General features: G+C 34.0%; 1 protein-coding gene across 1 annotated transcript in view; it reads right to left on the reverse strand.

The window, feature by feature from the left end:
* Window positions 1–3,203: 3,203 nt before the first annotated feature.
* Window positions 3,204–19,558, reverse strand: part of TRPA1 (transient receptor potential cation channel subfamily A member 1) — a 30,971-nt gene continuing 14,616 nt past the window's right edge. Inside the window, exons 11-27 of the mRNA XM_021530612.4 lie at window positions 18,533–18,702; window positions 18,280–18,444; window positions 17,514–17,628; window positions 15,953–16,119; window positions 14,986–15,079; window positions 14,331–14,390; window positions 13,298–13,396; window positions 12,478–12,548; window positions 11,885–12,032; window positions 11,225–11,314; window positions 10,826–10,995; window positions 8,674–8,803; window positions 8,366–8,548; window positions 7,387–7,455; window positions 6,661–6,771; window positions 6,108–6,205; window positions 3,204–4,316 (exon numbers count right to left, since the gene is read on the reverse strand). Coding sequence (XP_021386287.1) covers window positions 4,085–4,316; window positions 6,108–6,205; window positions 6,661–6,771; window positions 7,387–7,455; window positions 8,366–8,548; window positions 8,674–8,803; window positions 10,826–10,995; window positions 11,225–11,314; window positions 11,885–12,032; window positions 12,478–12,548; window positions 13,298–13,396; window positions 14,331–14,390; window positions 14,986–15,079; window positions 15,953–16,119; window positions 17,514–17,628; window positions 18,280–18,444; window positions 18,533–18,702 — 2,172 coding nt within the window. The 3' untranslated portion in view covers window positions 3,204–4,084. The remainder of the gene's footprint in view (window positions 4,317–6,107; window positions 6,206–6,660; window positions 6,772–7,386; window positions 7,456–8,365; window positions 8,549–8,673; window positions 8,804–10,825; window positions 10,996–11,224; window positions 11,315–11,884; window positions 12,033–12,477; window positions 12,549–13,297; window positions 13,397–14,330; window positions 14,391–14,985; window positions 15,080–15,952; window positions 16,120–17,513; window positions 17,629–18,279; window positions 18,445–18,532; window positions 18,703–19,558) is intronic.

Raw genomic sequence — 19,558 nt, forward strand, 5'->3', positions numbered from 1 at the left:
GTCCTGGTTTCAGCTGGATAATCTCTACAACACTGATGCATTCAAGCATCTGAAGCATCTTCTTTCCTGATCACTGTGAAATTGTCTTGGTGCATTTCTATAAGATGCAAATATCTTTACCTAAGAGGTTCAGATGCACCTGAATGGCCTGTTTATGGACCAGCCTGTGCCCTGGCTCACATGAATCCCTCTTGCAGTGCCTGTGTCAGTATGGATTTACACCTTGGTTGGTGCTAAGGTGTAAATCCATACTGACACAGGCACTGCAAGATGGTGCTTGTAAATAAAAAACCAAGTATCTTTTTACTGCTCAGAAAATGCTGCCTTTAAAAAGTGCTCTTACTTTTGGTATCAGAGATTTTCTCAGCTCCTGTGTCATTCTTTGTATTTTCTCAATCATTAAAAAAAAACCAACTCTCCTGCTGACTGTCACTCCAGGGTAAGGTTTGCTGCACTCCTATACTTTGTCTGTTCATTACATAGGCCTAATTCCTGCCCACAGTGAGACCCCTTGTCAGACAGTTAATGTAAAGGCAGCTTGCAACTGATGCATACCATGTTGTAGCCTAAGTGATACCTTACACCTACAGGGCTGTATAAAAGGCCATTAACCTAAGGGGAAATCTGCCTCTGGTTTCTTCTCTTGGGTCCTCCTCTAGAGATTAGGGATATTTTCTCATCTTTTGTTTCTCTTGTTACATACTCTCCTTATGGGCATTTGATCTTGCAAACCAAAAAAACTGACCAGTGAGAAGGACCACCATTTTGTTCATATTGATTCCCCTTCTTTCTTAGTCTATATAGCCCTCAAGGGCTTGAAATAATTCCCATCTGATTTTGGGAAATGGGGATGTTCTCCCCTACCAATCCTCTATAACACAATTTTTCATACAGAATTTTGTTGTGAAATGTTTCACAAAGCCACATTTTCAGTGTGTTGCAGACAACAAGATGGCTTTATAGAACATAACAAGGAGAATGCAAGACTATTTCTTTGAAGAAAAAATGTGAATCAAAAAATGCTGGAGACTTACATACAGAGTGGCTTTGTTGCAGCAGCATATCACGAAGAGCACCAATATGCACGTTAGACATCTTGAAGGAAGTTATTTTCTGTATACTGAAAAGAGCCTCACTCTAATCCACTTAAAATCTGGGCACTTCTGATTTTCTGCTAAGGATATACTTTATTGCTCTAGCTAATTTTAATATACATGGGCAAAGTATTTTGCTAGTCCATTCTTATCAGCAAGAGTCTGATGCTAGAAAGGCAGGCAACTGGATCTTTGGTTTCAGCAAAGGATTGACATCTTGTTTCAGACTACCAACTCACACAGAAATGTCATTTCTTGTCCCAGTTGTGACCCTATGTGTCACACAGATGAAGTACAAATCAGTCTTCCCAACAGGAGCTTATGGGAATGATCTGCTTTTGTGGGAGGAGAGGGTGCCATTGCCTGAACCATACTGCCATTTATCTTGAGGAGAAGACAGTGACAGCATTGATGAGCAGCAGGAAGCGAAATGGAATATTTACCCTCACTATCAGCAATATTTGATATACAGTTCTGAAAGAGACAAATGGTGAATATGTGTGCCTACAGAACTGCCAGTACCCCAGTTGAAAAAGTGTCACTTCCATACAAACTGAGGGGAAGTGTGTGAGTATTGAATACAGATACACACCCATCACAGTTTGCAGATTCTATATTCACACCCAGAAGATAAATTTCCATTGAATATCAATTCCTAAGTGTGAATTCAAAAATTCCCATTGTGACACTTTTGGTTAACATATATTTAGCTGTACCTAACACGTAACACATCGAGACAGGTGAAGATTGGTCTCTTCTCCCATGTAGCAAGAAATTGAACAAGAGGAATTGGCTCAAGGTGAACCAGAGGAGGTTTACAATGGATATTAGGAAAAATTCCCTCACTGAAAGGGTGTTCAAGCATTGGAACAAACTGGAAAATGAAATCACTGTCTGTGGAAGAGTAAAGAAAACATGTAGATATGGTGCTTAGAGACAAGGATGAGTGGTGGACCTGGCAGTGTTGAGTTAATGGTTGTACTCAATAGTCTTTTACTTTACTTTACTTAGAGGTCTTTTCCAACCATAATGATTCTAACAGGATTGCTTCTAGAGATTGCTCAAATGGCCCAGCTCAGTCTACACAAATTTTTAATTATGATTCATATTCCGATTGTACTTGTACTTTTCCTTAAACTCTACATCTCTTGTACTTAGGCTCTATTAGATAGTTCTATGACATGGCAATTAAATAATATTAGTCTGATTTTCCATAGAAAGGTAAGTCATTAATTCAATGTTGTAATATTTCCTAATTATAAAATAACTTCTTTCTTTTTTCTATATAAAATTGGAAAGGAAAACTTTTCTGAAATTGTAAACACTCAGGAAAGCTGAGAGGCAGCTGTATATAAATGTCTCAGAGTTCTGTTTAAAGAGGCTTGAAAGGCTTAGACTTTAAAACTGTGAGTGCTGACTGCTTTGTTCCTGCTGTAACCATACTACTGTTCTTCAGTCAAAACAGTGCATTTAGGGCCCATTTACTTACCCCAAAATGCTATCACTCACTGCCATCTAGTGTTAATGGCACAGACTGACAGGAATTTAAAATTACTATTATATTTTTCAAGTTTGGCCCTATCCTGAGAACCTGGCAATTCTTTCTACTGATAGAGGGAGCTACAGCTGTACAACAGTGCAGAAAACCTGAACAGTTTATTCACAGGAACAGATCTGACTGTGGGGGCCATAACAATTTCAGAGACTATAGTTATATTTTTACTTTTTCTGCTCTGACTCTGCTTACATGTTCTCTTCCTGTTTCACTGCATCACAACAGGCTTGGCTCTGGAGCAAAGCTGCTCCTCCAGCAGACTCCTCCTTTCTCTGTTTTACTAGGCAAGGATTTAAAGTCTCAGTGCTGGGATAGAGCAGTTGGGTGACTGAATATCTGTGGCAACTTTAAGGCACAAGTCACATTAATTTATGGGGCATCTTCCAGTTTTTTCTGAAGACTGAACAAGTTCTGTACAGTGTGAATTACTTCCTGGTAACTACCTTTTAAATAAAAAGGAATCATAATTGTTTTTTATGAGAAGAATTAATGCATACTAAGTTCTTAAAAAAATGTCTGAATTCAAAAGCAGACTACAGAGCCTTACCACCATGCATAGTCATAATTAGTTTATTAGCACTGGTTTTGAAATAAATATATTCAGGTACTTAAACACATTTTAATTAATGTTTACTAAATGTAATATATTACCATATATTACATAATGCACTGAATATTCAGTAAATGAATAATAAAACCAAAGTGCAGATTAAAGTAGCAAGATCAGTTTTAGGTTATCAGGGAGGCCCAAATCACATTAGCAGTATAAGGACAGCAAGTTGTAAATGACTAATATTAAACATGTCATTCTATCATTGCTACGTGCATGCTAGTACAAATGATCCCACTGTGAACTGCTTCCACTTATCTAGAAAAGAAAGTAGCTCTTCCCTTACATTACAACTTCCTGATCCTTCATTTCCTACCTTTCAGGCCTGATCCTGCAGTCCCTACTCAGCAAACCTCCCAACCCACTCTGTCTGATTAGTTTGTACTTTTTCTTTAAACTACACAAAGCCCATTGGCTCTCTCCAAGCATCTGAATAATAAATGACTAGAATCTAACTTCTAAAAATTTAGAAATTCTAAAAATATTCGTAACAGAAAATAATGTAATTACATACAGACCTAAGTGTACTAGGGCCAAATCCAGGAACAGATCTAGACAGAGGCCTTGGGAGCTGCCAGTACAGCAAGGTTGGCCCCTGTTGAGTTAGGCACTTTCCTGATTAGCCAGTCACTTTTAGGATCACAGTTTTGGATGTAGACATCTTCAGTCTCTTCAAATACTGTTTTGAGCACCTGCATCCTGGTTTTGGATCTGGCCTTTTTTTATGAGTACATGATGTATCACATTAACATTATGCAAAGACAATAAGAGAAGTGACCCTAAAGTAGAACAAAATGATAATACAACATGATATCATAGCCAAGTCTAGAAGAAGCTATTGTTCTTTTCTGTGCTTGGGTTAGGTACATTTGTTTTGACAGCTTTTAACACTGTATCCCATTTACTATTCTTGTGCTCTAACTGCCTTTTCCTAAATTTGTGCTGAAATAAATCATTGCTGTCTTCATCCTCAGCCTCTGACACTATCTCCATTTTTTGGATAATCAGTTTAATGAGGTCATGTTGCTTTTCCAACAATGTTGATATATCTTTGAGCCTAAAAAGCAAACAAACAAATAAATATGCATCAGGCTTTGTCATTTGATTTTAAAGGACATTGAAGTCATTAAAATTACATATCCAAAAACTGACAGTACTTCACCCTTCTGACAGCACTTAACTAAAACCTTATGCTAACAAAGACTATTATCTAGAATACATTTAATTCTTTAGGCTGAAGCACTTCTCCATGTTACAGGAAATAGGATTAAAGAACAAGTCCGTGGTTCTTGTGAAAAGTAACTTCATATATCGTTAAAATATAAGCAACTTCACTCTCAAAATAAAGTTGTTGACTGCTCTATCAAAAGTTTTTCCTATTGACTTATTTCTTTGTCTGGCAAGAAAAAGGCCATAGTTGCAATGGCAATAAAGCAACCAAAAGCATTTAGTGAAATTCACAAGTACTTTTACAGCATATGAGAAATACTGATGAGGCACTTACTGATCTTTTTCAAAGTGCCATCCAAAGTGCAATTGATGCAATTAAGTAGTTAAACTAAGTTAGCATCACACATACAGAACAGAGTATCTGTTATCTCTAAGGGAACAGTGAAAAAAATGGGAAATGTGACTAGAAACTGTCATTATAAAACTACCAAACAGATATTTTGAAAATCTATTTTTCTGAATGTCTGGACTCACAAAATTGCAACATGAAATCTGGTGTGACTGAAAAAATTCTTTGTCAAGAACAGTTGGGGGGCTTTGAGTGTAGTAAGTTTTTTCATTGTTTTGTTGACTTTTTTTAAGCAAGAAATGGTAATACATCTTAAAATATGTGAAAACCACAAGAATAAAATGCAAAGCAAAAGAAACCCTGCCCCAAGCCAAAATGCAAAAATATGTACACCCAGCACTGACACTAGCTCCAGTAGTACCTGAACTTTGTTTTGAACTCTGGTAAAAACACACTGGCAACATAGTAAGAATTTTCAGTCAACATTTTCAGAGTAATAAAAAAGACTTTCCATAATGATAAGGTCACTAGTTACTCTATTGCAAATAATATTATAAAATGATAATTTTCTTCCTTCTCTGTAGGAAAAAAAATCCCAACCAAGAAAGAATCTCTTTTGTGCTGTTTTATAACATAATGATGTAGCATGCATTTGAAGAAAGACTTGCTAAAGTTCATGATTTGCCTATATCTGTAGGGTGTAGTCTTACCATCCTTCAACTCTTGCTAAATCTTACATGTTAAAAAAAAAATATTCAATGTGAATCTGTGCAGGTAGACAAAAATCTGGTAGATTAAAAAAAGGGAAAAGAAAAAATGGTGGAAAACAAATGCAGGGGAAATAGAGACTGAGTGAGAATACATTTTTCTAGTTGTACAGTCATTGTAAGCTTTTTTGGAACCAGTCTTATGGATATGTAGATATGACAAGTAAATCAAGAAAGTACAAAGAATTCCTTCCAAAGCTTTGGGAAACATGCTTTGTTCAAGAGAGAATCAACACCAATGCATCTTTGGGGAAAAAATCTAAATCTGATTTACCCAGTGGAAAGTCTGTAACAGATTGTGTGTCCTTGCAAACCAATTGGAATTACATCACTTGGAAGTTCTAAATAACCGTTGAAAACCTCCAATTGCAAAATTCTAAAATTAAAATCCATCTTCCCCATTATTTCAGATCACTTAAATGAGCAACAATATGTGCTGGTTTGGGCTGGGGACATGGAATTTTACTTTTTAGATACAGTATAAAGCTTTAAAAGACTTTTTTGCATGTTTGTAATATTGGTTCTACTTATTTTTATAACTGTAAAATATCACAAAAAATACCTGTATTTCTGCTTCAGAACTTCCAGTTCTAGTGTTGTATCAGGGCTCTGTGCATATGTGGTAGAGTCCTCACACCCAAAGCAATATTGGAACACGCTCTAAACAAAACATGGAACCAAACTTAAATAGATCCTATAATCTTACAACAGATTATATATGTGAACAGTTAAGTCTTCACATAGTGTTCACATTCAAAAGACTTTCTGTTATGATGTTATTTTCTTATACATTAAAACATTTGTTTTATAAGAAAATTCAGTCTATCAAAAATAGCTCAAATAAAAGAAGAAAAGCCAAAAGGGAGTAATTCTACTTTTATCTGAACATCTTTTGTAACTTGTCTTACTTAATCAAGTTACAGTTCACTGAGTACTCAAACACTAATTTTATCTGAATACAGCTGCACTCAAACTGATTTATTAGACCTTAGTCAAGGTCTAATCACAATTCCCTTGATGTCAGTTAATAACACAGTGTCCTTAGCAATGTGTGTACAAAGTCAATCACATCCCTTTTTGGTAAGAATTCTTCTAGCTAATATTCACCATCTTACCATAAATCCACAGTATCTTGGCCTGTTGGGATATACAGTGATTGATTCCTGGTCCACCCGACTTAAGAACCAAAATGGCAGCTTCTTCTCTAAGTTGGTATGAAGATTAACCTAAAAGTGGTTTTGCATTTAGAATCAGATATGTTGTCTTAAGATAAATACACATTATGTATGAAAATAACAATCCTGCCATTATATTCAATTCACTAGCACTACCCCACACTGCAAACAGTGGCATAATATTTGAACAGTCCAGCCCAAACACTGAAACTACATAGTCATAGCAGTATTGAGTAACTTAGCAGAATTAATTTCCCCGCACAGATGTGCACTGTTTTTACTAATGAGAATTTAGTACAGCAGAATGAATTTGTTATCCTTTTGACTTTTGTGTACCTTCTTCTTGTGTACTGTATAGGTTCTCTACTAGAGAAAACTGCAGTTTCAAGCTTTGCAGTGACTGATTTTGAGATTCTGGTTTTGGAAAAACTCAGAATTGCTTAAACTGATTGTTGAAAAATTCCTTAAGAAAGCATTTGCACCTCCTTGGCAATGACTGAAATGAATGAAAATGAGATTCAGAATAAGATGCCATGTTCACCAATTTGCTTTACAGATATCGTAAGATAGTTGAGAATGTGATGGCAAATCAACTAATTATCTAAATGGTGTTCTAGCAATGATAGATACTTCCAGCATTTGAAGCTTTCATGGTCTGTTTCTCACCTGCATTGCAATCCTTTTGAGTGCAGCATATTTTTGTACTTCAGCGATATCACCAACAGCCAAACCAATCTAGGAGAAAGAGAAATAGTTCATTATCTTTTTTTTCAGTCTGTGATTTCAATTGTATTTCTCATTCACACAAATAAAAAATATTCTAGAGTTAAATTACTTTTTCACTTGAAATTGGAAACATTTTTTGTATATTTGGAAAGTATGTACTAATACACGTAGAGAGTGTTTTTACTGGCAATACTTTGTTGGTAAGGCATTGAAGTGCTACTTTTGCCAAGAATAACATCCCTTTTATTACATTATTCATTACTGCTGTAATGTTAAGAAACTGGTTGATCTCTTGATTAAGTACAATCATGGCCACAATAAACAAGTTTAAAAAACATGAAGTGTTTGACTTTTATTGCTCAGCTCAAGTGAAAATGTGATTTCCTAAATAAAAATTATATTCAGTGGAACATGGCTGAAGATTTATTACATATTTTTCCCCCTTTTCACCATTATTGCGTTTTCTGATTTTAAACTTTCAGGTCAGGTTTGTTAGTTCTATCACTACTTCTGATTGCTGTTTTCTGTGCAGTGAAGATTTGAGTTTGGGCTTTTTGGGCTGTATTTTTTTAATTTAAGCTATTGTTAGGTTCTGATACAACAAGGGATTGAACAAAAATCATTGTTCCCCCATATTACTTATCAATACCTCAGAATAATACATTGCAGCTTCAATTCAAATTCCATCACAGTTATTACCTAAAGGTGTACAAGATACTCCTGCAGGAGTGAGGTGTGGGAAAATAAAGCAATAAACTGTATGGAAAACAAGTGCAGAGAACGGGGACATTTTAATATGCTACTGAAAATATCTGTTAAGTAATGAGTGGCTGTCACTGCAGTAATTCTGTACAATAGAAATCTCTATATATACTCATGTTTAACCACTTTTGTGTATTAATAAATAGCTTATACTTACTAACAAGTTCATAAGAAGGATTGGAATAAGCAAGGTAAATATAATGAGAACTGTGTAACTCAGGAATGGATATGGCAATTCACTGCTGAGTAAAGGATCAAGGAATGCATCATGGTAATTAATGTCTCCCAGCATCATTGCAAATGTCTTCATTACAGAAAGCAGAGGTGTGCTGTATGTTTGCTGCAAAAAGAAATATCAAAATAAAGAAAAAACCCAACTGATGGAATTTGTAAATAAAGTCTTGAGATGCTTTGTCAAAGATAATATTTATAACGATAAAAACGTAACTATAGTATTGAACTAACCTGTGAACCCAAAAGGACAAAGAAACTCAGCCCAAAGGCCAGTATCAGGAAAAAGAAAACCACAGCAATCCGAATCAAAGTCCTCAAAATTTCCCAGAACATCACAACATAGATTCCATAGTTCTCAAATCTAGGCAATAAGTAAACAAAAAAACATATAGAATCAGTCATAGAATCACTTAGTTTGGAAAAGACTTCTAAGATAATAAACTCCAACCATTAATCTAGCACTGCCAAGTCTAACCCCTAAACCATTAAATATTGGAGTCCCTTTTAGTTATTTATGTAAGGCAGTAAGTAATGTTGATCTTATACTGTGGAAAGATACACTGCCCCTCTGAGAGATTCTGTGATGCTTTCACATCCAAAAGAGTGCAAGTGATCCTACTCACAGCAACTCTAAAATGCATAACCTTATATTTTAATGCACAAAAACAACTTTCAAGATAGTATTTTCTATTGATAGCATTTATTGTCTCCATAGGCAGTATTGTATTACTGCTGCATTCAGAACAAAAACATCAGCAAATTATCTAACTTTTTTCTGCTTCTCAAAGCAAAGTAGCAACCAGAACGAAGGACAACTGGCACCATAATCCACCTAGCAGCCACATGCCTGATTTAAAAGATTTCACTTTTTACAAGATGTGAAACAAATGACATTATGTAGTTTTAGTGTAACACAAAGAATGGAAAACAAACAGAAAGAAACATGCTGCCCAGGAAGAGAAGGAGAATAGCATAATTTTAAAACATCTGTGTTTCCAACAGCAATCTGTTGTTGGCAAGCTTCTTCTATTCTTGGTTAACACAAAAACTAAATATCAGAACAGGAATTACCGTAAAGCAGATTAAATTACTTTTTCTTGCAAACCTGAACTTGGGAATTCATGTCCTCTCTCAAATCCAGGGACCAAGAGATTTTTTATGCTGCTACAGTAGCAACTGTGAAAATTCCTATGTATGTTTTTCCCTCTGAAACATTATGTGCCAGACTGGTCAAGCTGGAAATAAAGCAAACCTGATGTTCTCTTACTTATCAGGCATTTATTAGGCAAAATTCACTTGAAGTCAATGGAATCACAGTTTGCTTTGGGAAAAGACCACCTGAACGAGTTAGAAAAATCATGTGTAGAGTTCTACTGCTAAACATTTGAAAAAATAGTCAGGCCAGGAAGGCATTTAATCCAACAGCAGAAGAAAGGTTGTGCAATCATCTGTTTATTTTTTCCTGTTTAGGTTCAACCTCCACTCTGCCCAGAGCAGACAGGACACACCCATTCATTGGTCCTCTAATCAGACATGGGGAGGAGGACAAGATTTGCAGCAGAGGCAAGACCATAAAGATACTGTCTTTGACATTAACTCTGTTTACAAACTGTGTCCTTAAACATCCCTACTACAGTAAAACAACCCTGAAATTAATCAGCAAATGTTATGTTTGTCTGCAAGACTTCATGGGGGTGATTAGTACATATATACAATAAGAATTGGAAGAACATTTATGCAGTGTGACCACACGCAGTCCTGCTCAGACACAAATGTGTTTCATTTGTTAGTCTTAAGCACTACACCCAAATTATTTTTTTTCCTCTACCCAGCTCTTCTGCAGTTCATAACTCTTGGACACTATTGTACCAGTGACAAGATTTAAGATAATTAAGGGCAATAAACAGATATGATGTCAACTGAAGAAATAATATCATCAATTGTAATTGTTTTACAGGACACTATGACATAAAGTCAGACATGCCATTTAATATGGGAAATGATAAAGGAATTTACCTTCTCCCAGGTATTACTCATAGAACCTGACTTCCTTATGCCATTCATAATTCATATCCTTCTGGGTTTTTTTAAAGTAAAAGTCTATAGAGTGTAGTGAAATATGATTTTTAAAAAGATAAATTAAGCATGGCCATGCTTAATTAACATTAAAATAAATATTGTTGTTTCTATAATTGCTATAACATGTGTTGCGATTTTACAGCTCATCAGAGATAAAAAAATTCCTATGGTCCTAATCTGGAAACTTGTACAGTTTGAAAAAAAAAAATACAAAATGGGACTCTTAAACTTGATCAGTTTAGGATATGTAAAATATCTGAAAATATCAAAATATTTTATTGTAAAGCCTGTAAAAAATTTTTACCGTTGAAGATACAGCAAGAAGTTCATCCAGGACAAGTATACAGCAATTGCTCCACATTCCCACTGCAAATGAGCTGGGGTATTAATAAATAAAGAAGACACAAAAATTATGCTTGTAGTATAAATTGTCCAGTCCAGTAGATTGGAGTAATCCAACAAATATTTCAATTTCTAGGATTTAAGAGAGAAATGTTAATATTTACAAGCCATCCGTCATTAAAACACTGAATTCAATAAACTATTAAAATTCTCTTATCAGTTTTAATCATTATATATATAAATTAAAAACTATAAATTGACATTTCCCTTCTAATCAGGAAAAAAACAGATTAATTCCAATATCATACAAACTACCATGCAAGCACAGTGTCTGATTAATGTTATTTCTCTATGTATTTACCTGCTGAATCAGCTGAAATATTTCTTTGCAGATGCCCAGTAAACTCATAATTAAAACTAAACACATGCACACCCTTGTGAAGTATGAGTCCTGAAACAAAAATCAGAACACAAAAGAAATTAGAAATTATTAAAGAAATGTTAATTTCATCTCTACCTGTCATATATACATGATATTACCAAGCAAAGTAACCCTATTAGGTTTGTCATGTACTTCTAACTATATATATTCTGTTTTACTAATATTTATTGTAAAATCCAAGTTCTGATTCTCATTATTTTTCATATATCAGTATATCTTTATGAACCTTTTATATCCTTTCTTTTATTTCATATTTCTATTAGCATATTCTTTTTGTGTTCCTGTTTCAGTTCTATGCTTTTTCTCTCATGTGAATCTTTTTTCTTCAGTATTAAAATATTGTTCACTTCAGGGAAAAACTATGTAATCATGTACCAAATGTAAATTTATCAGAAAAATAATAAAAATAAGAAATAAGAACTGAAAATTATCTGCAGTTACTGCTGAATGTTTAGAAATATATACTTCAGTTTTATTCCTTTGAGCTGCTAGATCATAAATTAATCTAGAACTTATTTAAATAATCATACCTTTTTGCTATAAAAATCTGAAACATATTGTAACTACTAATAAAAGTACCTCATATTCTAATGGTCTTGCTTCATAAAGCTCTGTTCCATTCAAAGGTCTTCCTGGTTGTATGTGGGTGACCAGAAGAGTCAGGGGAATGAGACCAAGAGAATATATGCCTAAATTCATTAAATGTGCTCGAAACCCATAGGCCATCCTTGAAAATGAGAACGTTAGAGTTAAAAGACTTTTCAAATGTAGAAGAGCATGCATTCAAATTGAACAGTCAATTATCTCTTCAAGATGAGGAAATAAACATTTCTTGAAATATCCCTTTGTGATGAAGATGTTCATCACTTATGTGGTGTATTTTGTCCACTTATGTGGACAAGAGTGTATTTGCCACTCTGAAATACTGTTCCTTTCATTTTTACCTTGGCAACCTTATTACATATTTTTGCAATAAAGAGGAAACAAAGATAGTAGTTGTCTTTATTGTAAATATCAAAAAATCTTTACTAAATACAAAGTTTTACTTTATGGAAAAGACATTTTCTCAGTCAACTCTATAAATATGTACATTTTAATAAACAACTTTCAGGCAAAATAGTCTTTATCTTGAAATGCACTATTATATTATATATCCACTAAAACAGACCAACCATTTCATAAGCAAATATTCTTTACACACAGGATGACTGAGTAGCTCCATGCGATTGTGGCGCACCATGGCCTGCAAAACATAAATAACAGAAGGGTCAAACTGAATTCACCTAGGCAAGCAAAGTGCTTGCATAATTGGTTAGGCCACCTTTTTTAGCCTAATGAAAAGTAAAATGTGTGAAACATATTGCAAAGTTCTTTTGATTAAGCACTCTGGCCCAAACCCATCACTATCTTGCCCTCTCTGCCTGCTAAGGCATTCAGCTTCTCTGCTGGGCTCTGTCAGTCTATTTCAAGCTTCAGAAATTATACAGACTATTTTCAACAATACCTGTGAGGCCACACTTTTACATTTAATGAGAAAATAATTTATTTATTATTAGACAGTATAACAACTACTTGCCAACAGCAATCCCAAAAATTAAACATATTAAGCCATAAAATTTGTTTTCTGACAAAAAATGAGCTGACAGATTGACAATGCAAAAAACTAGCAAATTTGTTTCAGGCATCATAAGTATTTTGCAATCAGCATATGAAACAAATCAGCTTGTCAGGTTTTGCAGTGCCTTACATTCCAGTGCATGGTTACTACAGTTCCTGGAGTGTAGTTTTCTTTGATGTACTACCTGCACGTGCAGCACAATATCTTGAGCATTCATAGTTTTATCTAAATTTTATTTATTACTTAGAACTTTGGCCCATACTTAATTTCAACATACTTTTAATGTATAGAGTTATAGGCTTTGGAGAAGAAATATTAAATATCTTATTTTATCTAAACCAAGACAGCAGGCAATGATGTCAGAGTAAACTTACATTTAAAATCGTAAGTGGTTCATAGAAAATATCTTCACCATCCTTTACTTTCCTGTTAAGTGTCAAGGGACACTGAAGATATCTGAAGTTATATTCAATCTGTATAACACATATACACCAAAATTTAAATATAATGCAAAAGATCATCTCAATCCTACATGATGTTCTTAATACAAAAAGTTTATCCTTTAGAGAAAAAAAAAAAGCATATCGTGTCAAGGTAGTCAGAATCAAGATGTATATTCATTGTTAGCTGAACTCATGCCATCAAGATACACTTTTGAGATGGCAAGATGCTTAAATGAACAGCCACTTTGAATTTTAAAATAGAACGTGCACACTTCTTGCTAAAATGTTACTATTAAGAGAGGTAATTTTCATAACTGTGACTTGTTTTAATGCTGAATTTAAAGAAAAGCTTGTCTTTAAAAGCTGTATGGCTTTGATAATACAATATAAATAAAATGTGCAGTAGCAAAAAATTTGCAGTTTTCTGTTAATGATGTGGACACATTCCAATATGATCATTGATAAGGTGGTTTTCAATATGGTTTCAAAGGTAACATAACTGAGAACATTCATGTCTCTCTTGCATTAAAAGGAATCTACTGCTTAAGATTTTGGACAAGTATTTACAAAACAAAGAAACATGTTGAATTCTAACTTATTGATGACAACCACTACTTATTATAAGCATACTTTCAATATGCATAAGTAGATATTATGTGTCTTCTCTCACTGCTATTTTGAAATACCCATAACCTCTGTTACCCAGCTTGATTCCAAAAATTAACACAGCATAGATACAGTTTATGGATTGTAGAAGTTAATTGTCACACTTATTAAAATATGTAAGAATGAAGATTACAGAAACTGAACTTCAAACCATTTACAGTCCAAAGGACAAAACAAGATCTGTCTCCTGTGTTCTGTGTATATGAGATTCACCTACAATGATACCTTACATATATAAGCTTGACCTGTACATTAAAATATACGTTTTGTACTTTCCCAGACTTTTTCATCTACTTACATAAAAGTCTCGACTTGTCTTTTCCTCTGAAGACTCAATTATGCAGTTGTCCAACACCAGCTTAGCAGATGAACAGAAAAGTTAATTAAGGTGATATAGACAATGTTCAAAAGAAAGAATGTGTTTAGACCAGAAGAAAATGACCATCAAATACAACAATCAGTTAACAGAAGTGATGACTTGGTCAGATTTTGTGATGTATGTTTTGAAGACATAAAATTCCAGAGTTTTCATGTAGGAGTTAAATATAAATGCAGTTTACAAGGCTACATGCTAGTTTACAAGTACGAATAGTTTATGAATACATGCGTACCACTTGCTATTTTAATTGGAAAACATTTCTGTTGTCTCATTTGGCAATTAGCTAAGACAGTAAAAGTATCTCAGATGATTTTGAACCCAATTAACTTATGACTCTCATTACATTTTAATATTACTTTTATATTTTGATTGATCTCAGGAAGCTAGGAACTTTTCTAATACTGAAGAACTTCAACTGGACAAACAGAGACTATCACTAAAATACTATTAAATATTTTTTAAAATTTATTTCTATTTTTTAATAATATGTATTGGAGAGCAAGCATAAAAATGAATGCAATACAACTAAGGTTATTTTGTGAAGTCATTTCTTTAACATGTGCAGAAAACTTACTTTAAATGAATCAGGAAGATACTCAACCATTTCCAGCAAAGGACACTTATTGGCACTGGAAGAGTGAGAGAAAGTCACAACAGCTTCTTCCCATCTGCAGAAAGTTGTTTCAGATAATGGAAAATTAATTAATTACATCTGGTTTAAATTAACTACTTTTAGAATATTTGAGTTTTATGTAAGATATTGAAAAGTATAACGTATAATGTGCTAATTTTATGCACTATTAAATGGAAACAAAGCTGTCTGGGGAGTAGCTGAGTAATATTCTGGACACTTCTGTAAGAATGATTCATGTTAAATTCTGTTATCAATTAAACAGAAATGTTTCAAATATGTTTTGGCCTCCTAAAAAAATATGAAACAGGAACGAATTTTGGAATCTTGTGTTACAAAATTATGCAAATAATAATAAATACAATAAAATCTTGTCAGTATTCCTGTAACTCTTACCAAAAGATGTTATCATTAGGCAATGGTGTATTGCTTTACTCCAAAAGTGGGGTTTCACTATACCTTAACCTAAAATATTCTAAACTGCAGTTGAAATGCCACATTTTAAAATACTTGCAACATTTAAAATCATGATTTTAAATTAAATCTCTTGAATTATTCCAGTTGTATTCACATTTTGATTAAAATATTGTAGGCAATAAAGCGTTATGTGAAAGGTCAAAATTATTTCTGATGCCTTCTCCATGTTTTTTATACACAGAATCCAAATACTCAACATGAAAATGAACAAATACTCAATATGAAAAACAACATGCCATATATTTGATGTACATTACAATTATGCCATTTTTAATTTGTGCTCATTAGAACAGAACATAACCTCTGGAATTTTAAAATAAGTACTCAGTTTTACTTATTAAACTACAGATTTTCAGAACTTAATTTCATTTAAGAAAACCAAACCAACACACGTGGGCAAGTAAATTCAAGAAGTATTTTCTCTATACTTTACCTTTTGTGCAAGATGACGGCAGACACCACATCTTTTCTCCTATTGTGTATTGCTTCATGGAAAAAAGAAGCTACTGCTTTGTTGAACAGAATTTTTGCGCCATAGTCAAGAAGTAACCTCACTGCTTTTGCATGTCCTTCTCGTGCAGCCAAGTGCAAAGCTGTGTTCTGGGTAGAGAAGCAGTACACGAGTAATCTTAAAAAAGTACATTTCAGTGCTTTCCCACATTGAAAAGCCACATGATTTTCTCAGATGCAAGTCTCAAATGCTTTTACTAGCAACACTAAACACTAGAATATGGTCAGAGATTCTGACAGAGATTATAGATATGTTCTTTATGTCCACAGCTACAGAAGGGCAAAATCTGAAGAAGAAACCCACTATATGTAGAAAAGTAAATTCATTAATATCTCTTAGTTTTGTAATTAATGAACGGCAAGTCACAAAGAGGTAAAAATGATAGTATGTATGGGCACAGAACACCTGCATTTGAAAATCAAGAAGAGAAGCATCCAATTATATCCAGATATGCTCATACAAAAAAAATCTGCAAGAAAATCTGAGGGCACAAGTTTATAAGTGGAATATTTAGTTTTTCTTTGGTATTTTCATAGAAGTAAAGGAATCAGTGGTTTAGAAATCAAGTTGCACTAAAAATGACATTTGAAAGTTCTGAATGCACACAGATTTTTCTGATTGAAATTAAAGACTTCTCATAAATTGAAATTAAGGTTTCTCATAAATTTATAGCCAAGATTTGTTTCTAATTTAGTAATTCTAAATGTTTTCAACACCAGTTCTCAGAAAAATTAATAACAGCTTCTGTGTTGGGAATTAAGCAATTCTTTAAAAGGATCGCCCTGTATTTATGATGGGACAGGTTTATACAAGAGGACTTCAATCCAAAAAAGGGATTCTGTCTTGACCTAATACACACTGCATTTTCCAAACTCCAGAGCAAGATAGGTGCTGTTTTTGTTAGACATCAGTGTGCAGTGGATTTCAAACAATATGTTAATGAGCTATAGTTGATAATATGGTCAAATGCAAAAAATTCTGACCTAGATGATCTTTTAATGACACATTTGCTCCTAAATAAATATGGAAATAAATACCAACAACTTCAAAACTGCTGGTTCTTGGCACTACATAATGATATTTAAGACAAAGGAACAAATATTTATTAATTTATAACCAAATTTTTTCACATCTGTGTAAGGTCTTTAAATTTGCATTACCAATGTTTGTACTACATTGCTAAAATATTTTTGCACTGTCTAGGGGTCAAGAGGGGCAAGTCTAATACATTCAGTGTTTCATGGCTTCTATTAGAATATTTAAACTTCTTTGTCTCCCACTTAAAAGAATTGGATAAAAATTTCAGCAATCATATATTTATCCAAGAAATCTTTTATAAGTGGTGAAATATAACAGCACTGAGTCTGCCACAGGAAATAAGATATTACACATATAATGCACAGTGGAAATCTACTAATAGCCTAGCCCTGACATTTTATCCAGAAGTAACAGCAGACAATAAACAAATAATGTTAACACATACCCCTTCTTCATCCACTCTGTCAGTACACTTCACATTAGTATCCAAAATTATCTGCATTGTGCGAGTGTATCCTCCAAAAGCAGCATGATGCAGGGCTGTCCAGCCTTTATAATCACTTACATGCAATAGTATAAAATTAGAAATTATAAATAAAAAAGCTTTTTGTAAATTTAAAGTGAATGTAAATGCCTGCTCCTTTGACTCGGGATCTCTTTTCTTTGGCATGTCTGGTGCAGAGATGTCCATTCACTCTGTCAAACATTATGTGATGATCCATTCACCATACAGAAGTAAAAGGTTCAACTCAATAACAGTACTTAGATCTCTCCCTTTTCATCTGTTTCTGAGAGCTGAGGATCTTTGACCTGAAGCCAGGACTGACAGTGCAAGGCAGAATACCTGTGAACCACCAATCCTAAGAAACAATTCTCAAGCCTATAAGTGAAGCTGAAATGAGTGTAATATTTCCAAACCAATTGTTTTTTCATTAAAATGTTCAATAATCTTCTCTCAATTGGATTTAGAAAAAACTCAGTTCCCCCCCAGTATTAGAAGTCTTGGTTTTACAGCTAGCTATTATCTGCTTTACAAGTATTTTGTAACCATGCTCTTATACTGTATGTTTCTATTGGCATATATTAATATAATAATTACTTTAGTATATTGTACTTATATTTATATTGCATTAACTTCTCTGCAGATGAACAAAAAACATAGAAGCATAGAGGTTTTTTTTGGCTTAATAAATGAAAATCTGTATACTTACCAGAGGAAGAGAGCCCCTCTCTTCAGAAGAAACTGAACTACCTTCTCATGACCATTCTGGGCTGCCAAATGAAGGGGAGTCATTCCCTTCTTATCACCTTCATTCAGAAGTCTTGTGTCTTTCATATCTCTTATAAGTCGTTGGCAAGTATTGATACGCCCATAGCTTTGCAAGATACACACAGAAATTAATGTCAAAAACACAGGCATAAAAACCATGGCATGGGTTCCATGGCCTGGACTGTGCTACTAACCTGGCAGCAAAGTGTAACGGCGACTTCTTGTCCCTGCTCTTAGAGTAGATGGAAACGTTGAGGCTGAGTAAATTATTTACAGAGAGGGCCACACCTTGTCTACATGCATAATGCAATGGAGTGCATCCTTCATTATCTTCATCCACGACAAGATTTTTAATATGTTCCATCTGTTACCCCCGAAGAAGTAACCAAAAACAAAAGCACAGAATCACGTCTCTACCTCTTCTGCTCCATAGTTTCTAATAGTTTGCAACAATAGCATTATGACTCTAAAGCAGTATCTAAAAATAAGAAACAAACTTAAGTAAAATTTGGACCATCTTTTTTATCTGCTGATTTGTGGGTCACCATTTTTTCAAACAACTACACTTCAAAGAAGACAGGAGTTTATCATCCTGCAACCCATCAACAGCACAATAAAGTAAATTCTTTGCTGCCATTCCAGTGTAATGCTTATTGCTGGCAGCAAAAGGCTTACATACATAAAGGCAGTCTTAAAGTCTATATTCAGTAGCAAAACCTTTGACTGACAAAACCCAGCAGTTCACTGTTTTATAGTGTTAACTTATTTCCCGTTTCTCTTTTTTATCTTCATTTCCCCATTTTTGCTGTCGAACACTATCCTACAACCTTCCACAAAGGAACTAAAAAACTCCTCCCACCATCCAATCCACTTGTCTGAATTATTAATATGACCAATAATCAAAAAGTCAATGCAGAGAACTCAGGGTTATCATCACTGATTCACTACATCTGCCAAAAAGGGAGGTTAAATCCATTCTGAATTACAATCAAAGGTGTTCACAGATTTCAGCACATGTTGTAAGATAAGTTATATTTGATTCATATTTAAAAGGCTATTTCTGGAGGTCTGGAGGCCAGAAAATCTTTTTTTTTCAGGCAAGCTTGGGCTCTATCAATGTTAATGCTTCATTTCAACATAGCCAAATACAAATTTATATTTGAAATATTTTTAAAAACTAAATCCAAGACTTCATTATGGTCCAGTCCAAGGAAAGCTTC

The sequence above is a fragment of the Lonchura striata genome, chromosome 2, assembly GCF_050655825.1.
Source record: "Lonchura striata isolate lonStrDom1 chromosome 2, ASM5065582v1, whole genome shotgun sequence".
Classification (NCBI taxonomy): domain Eukaryota; kingdom Metazoa; phylum Chordata; class Aves; order Passeriformes; family Estrildidae; genus Lonchura; species Lonchura striata.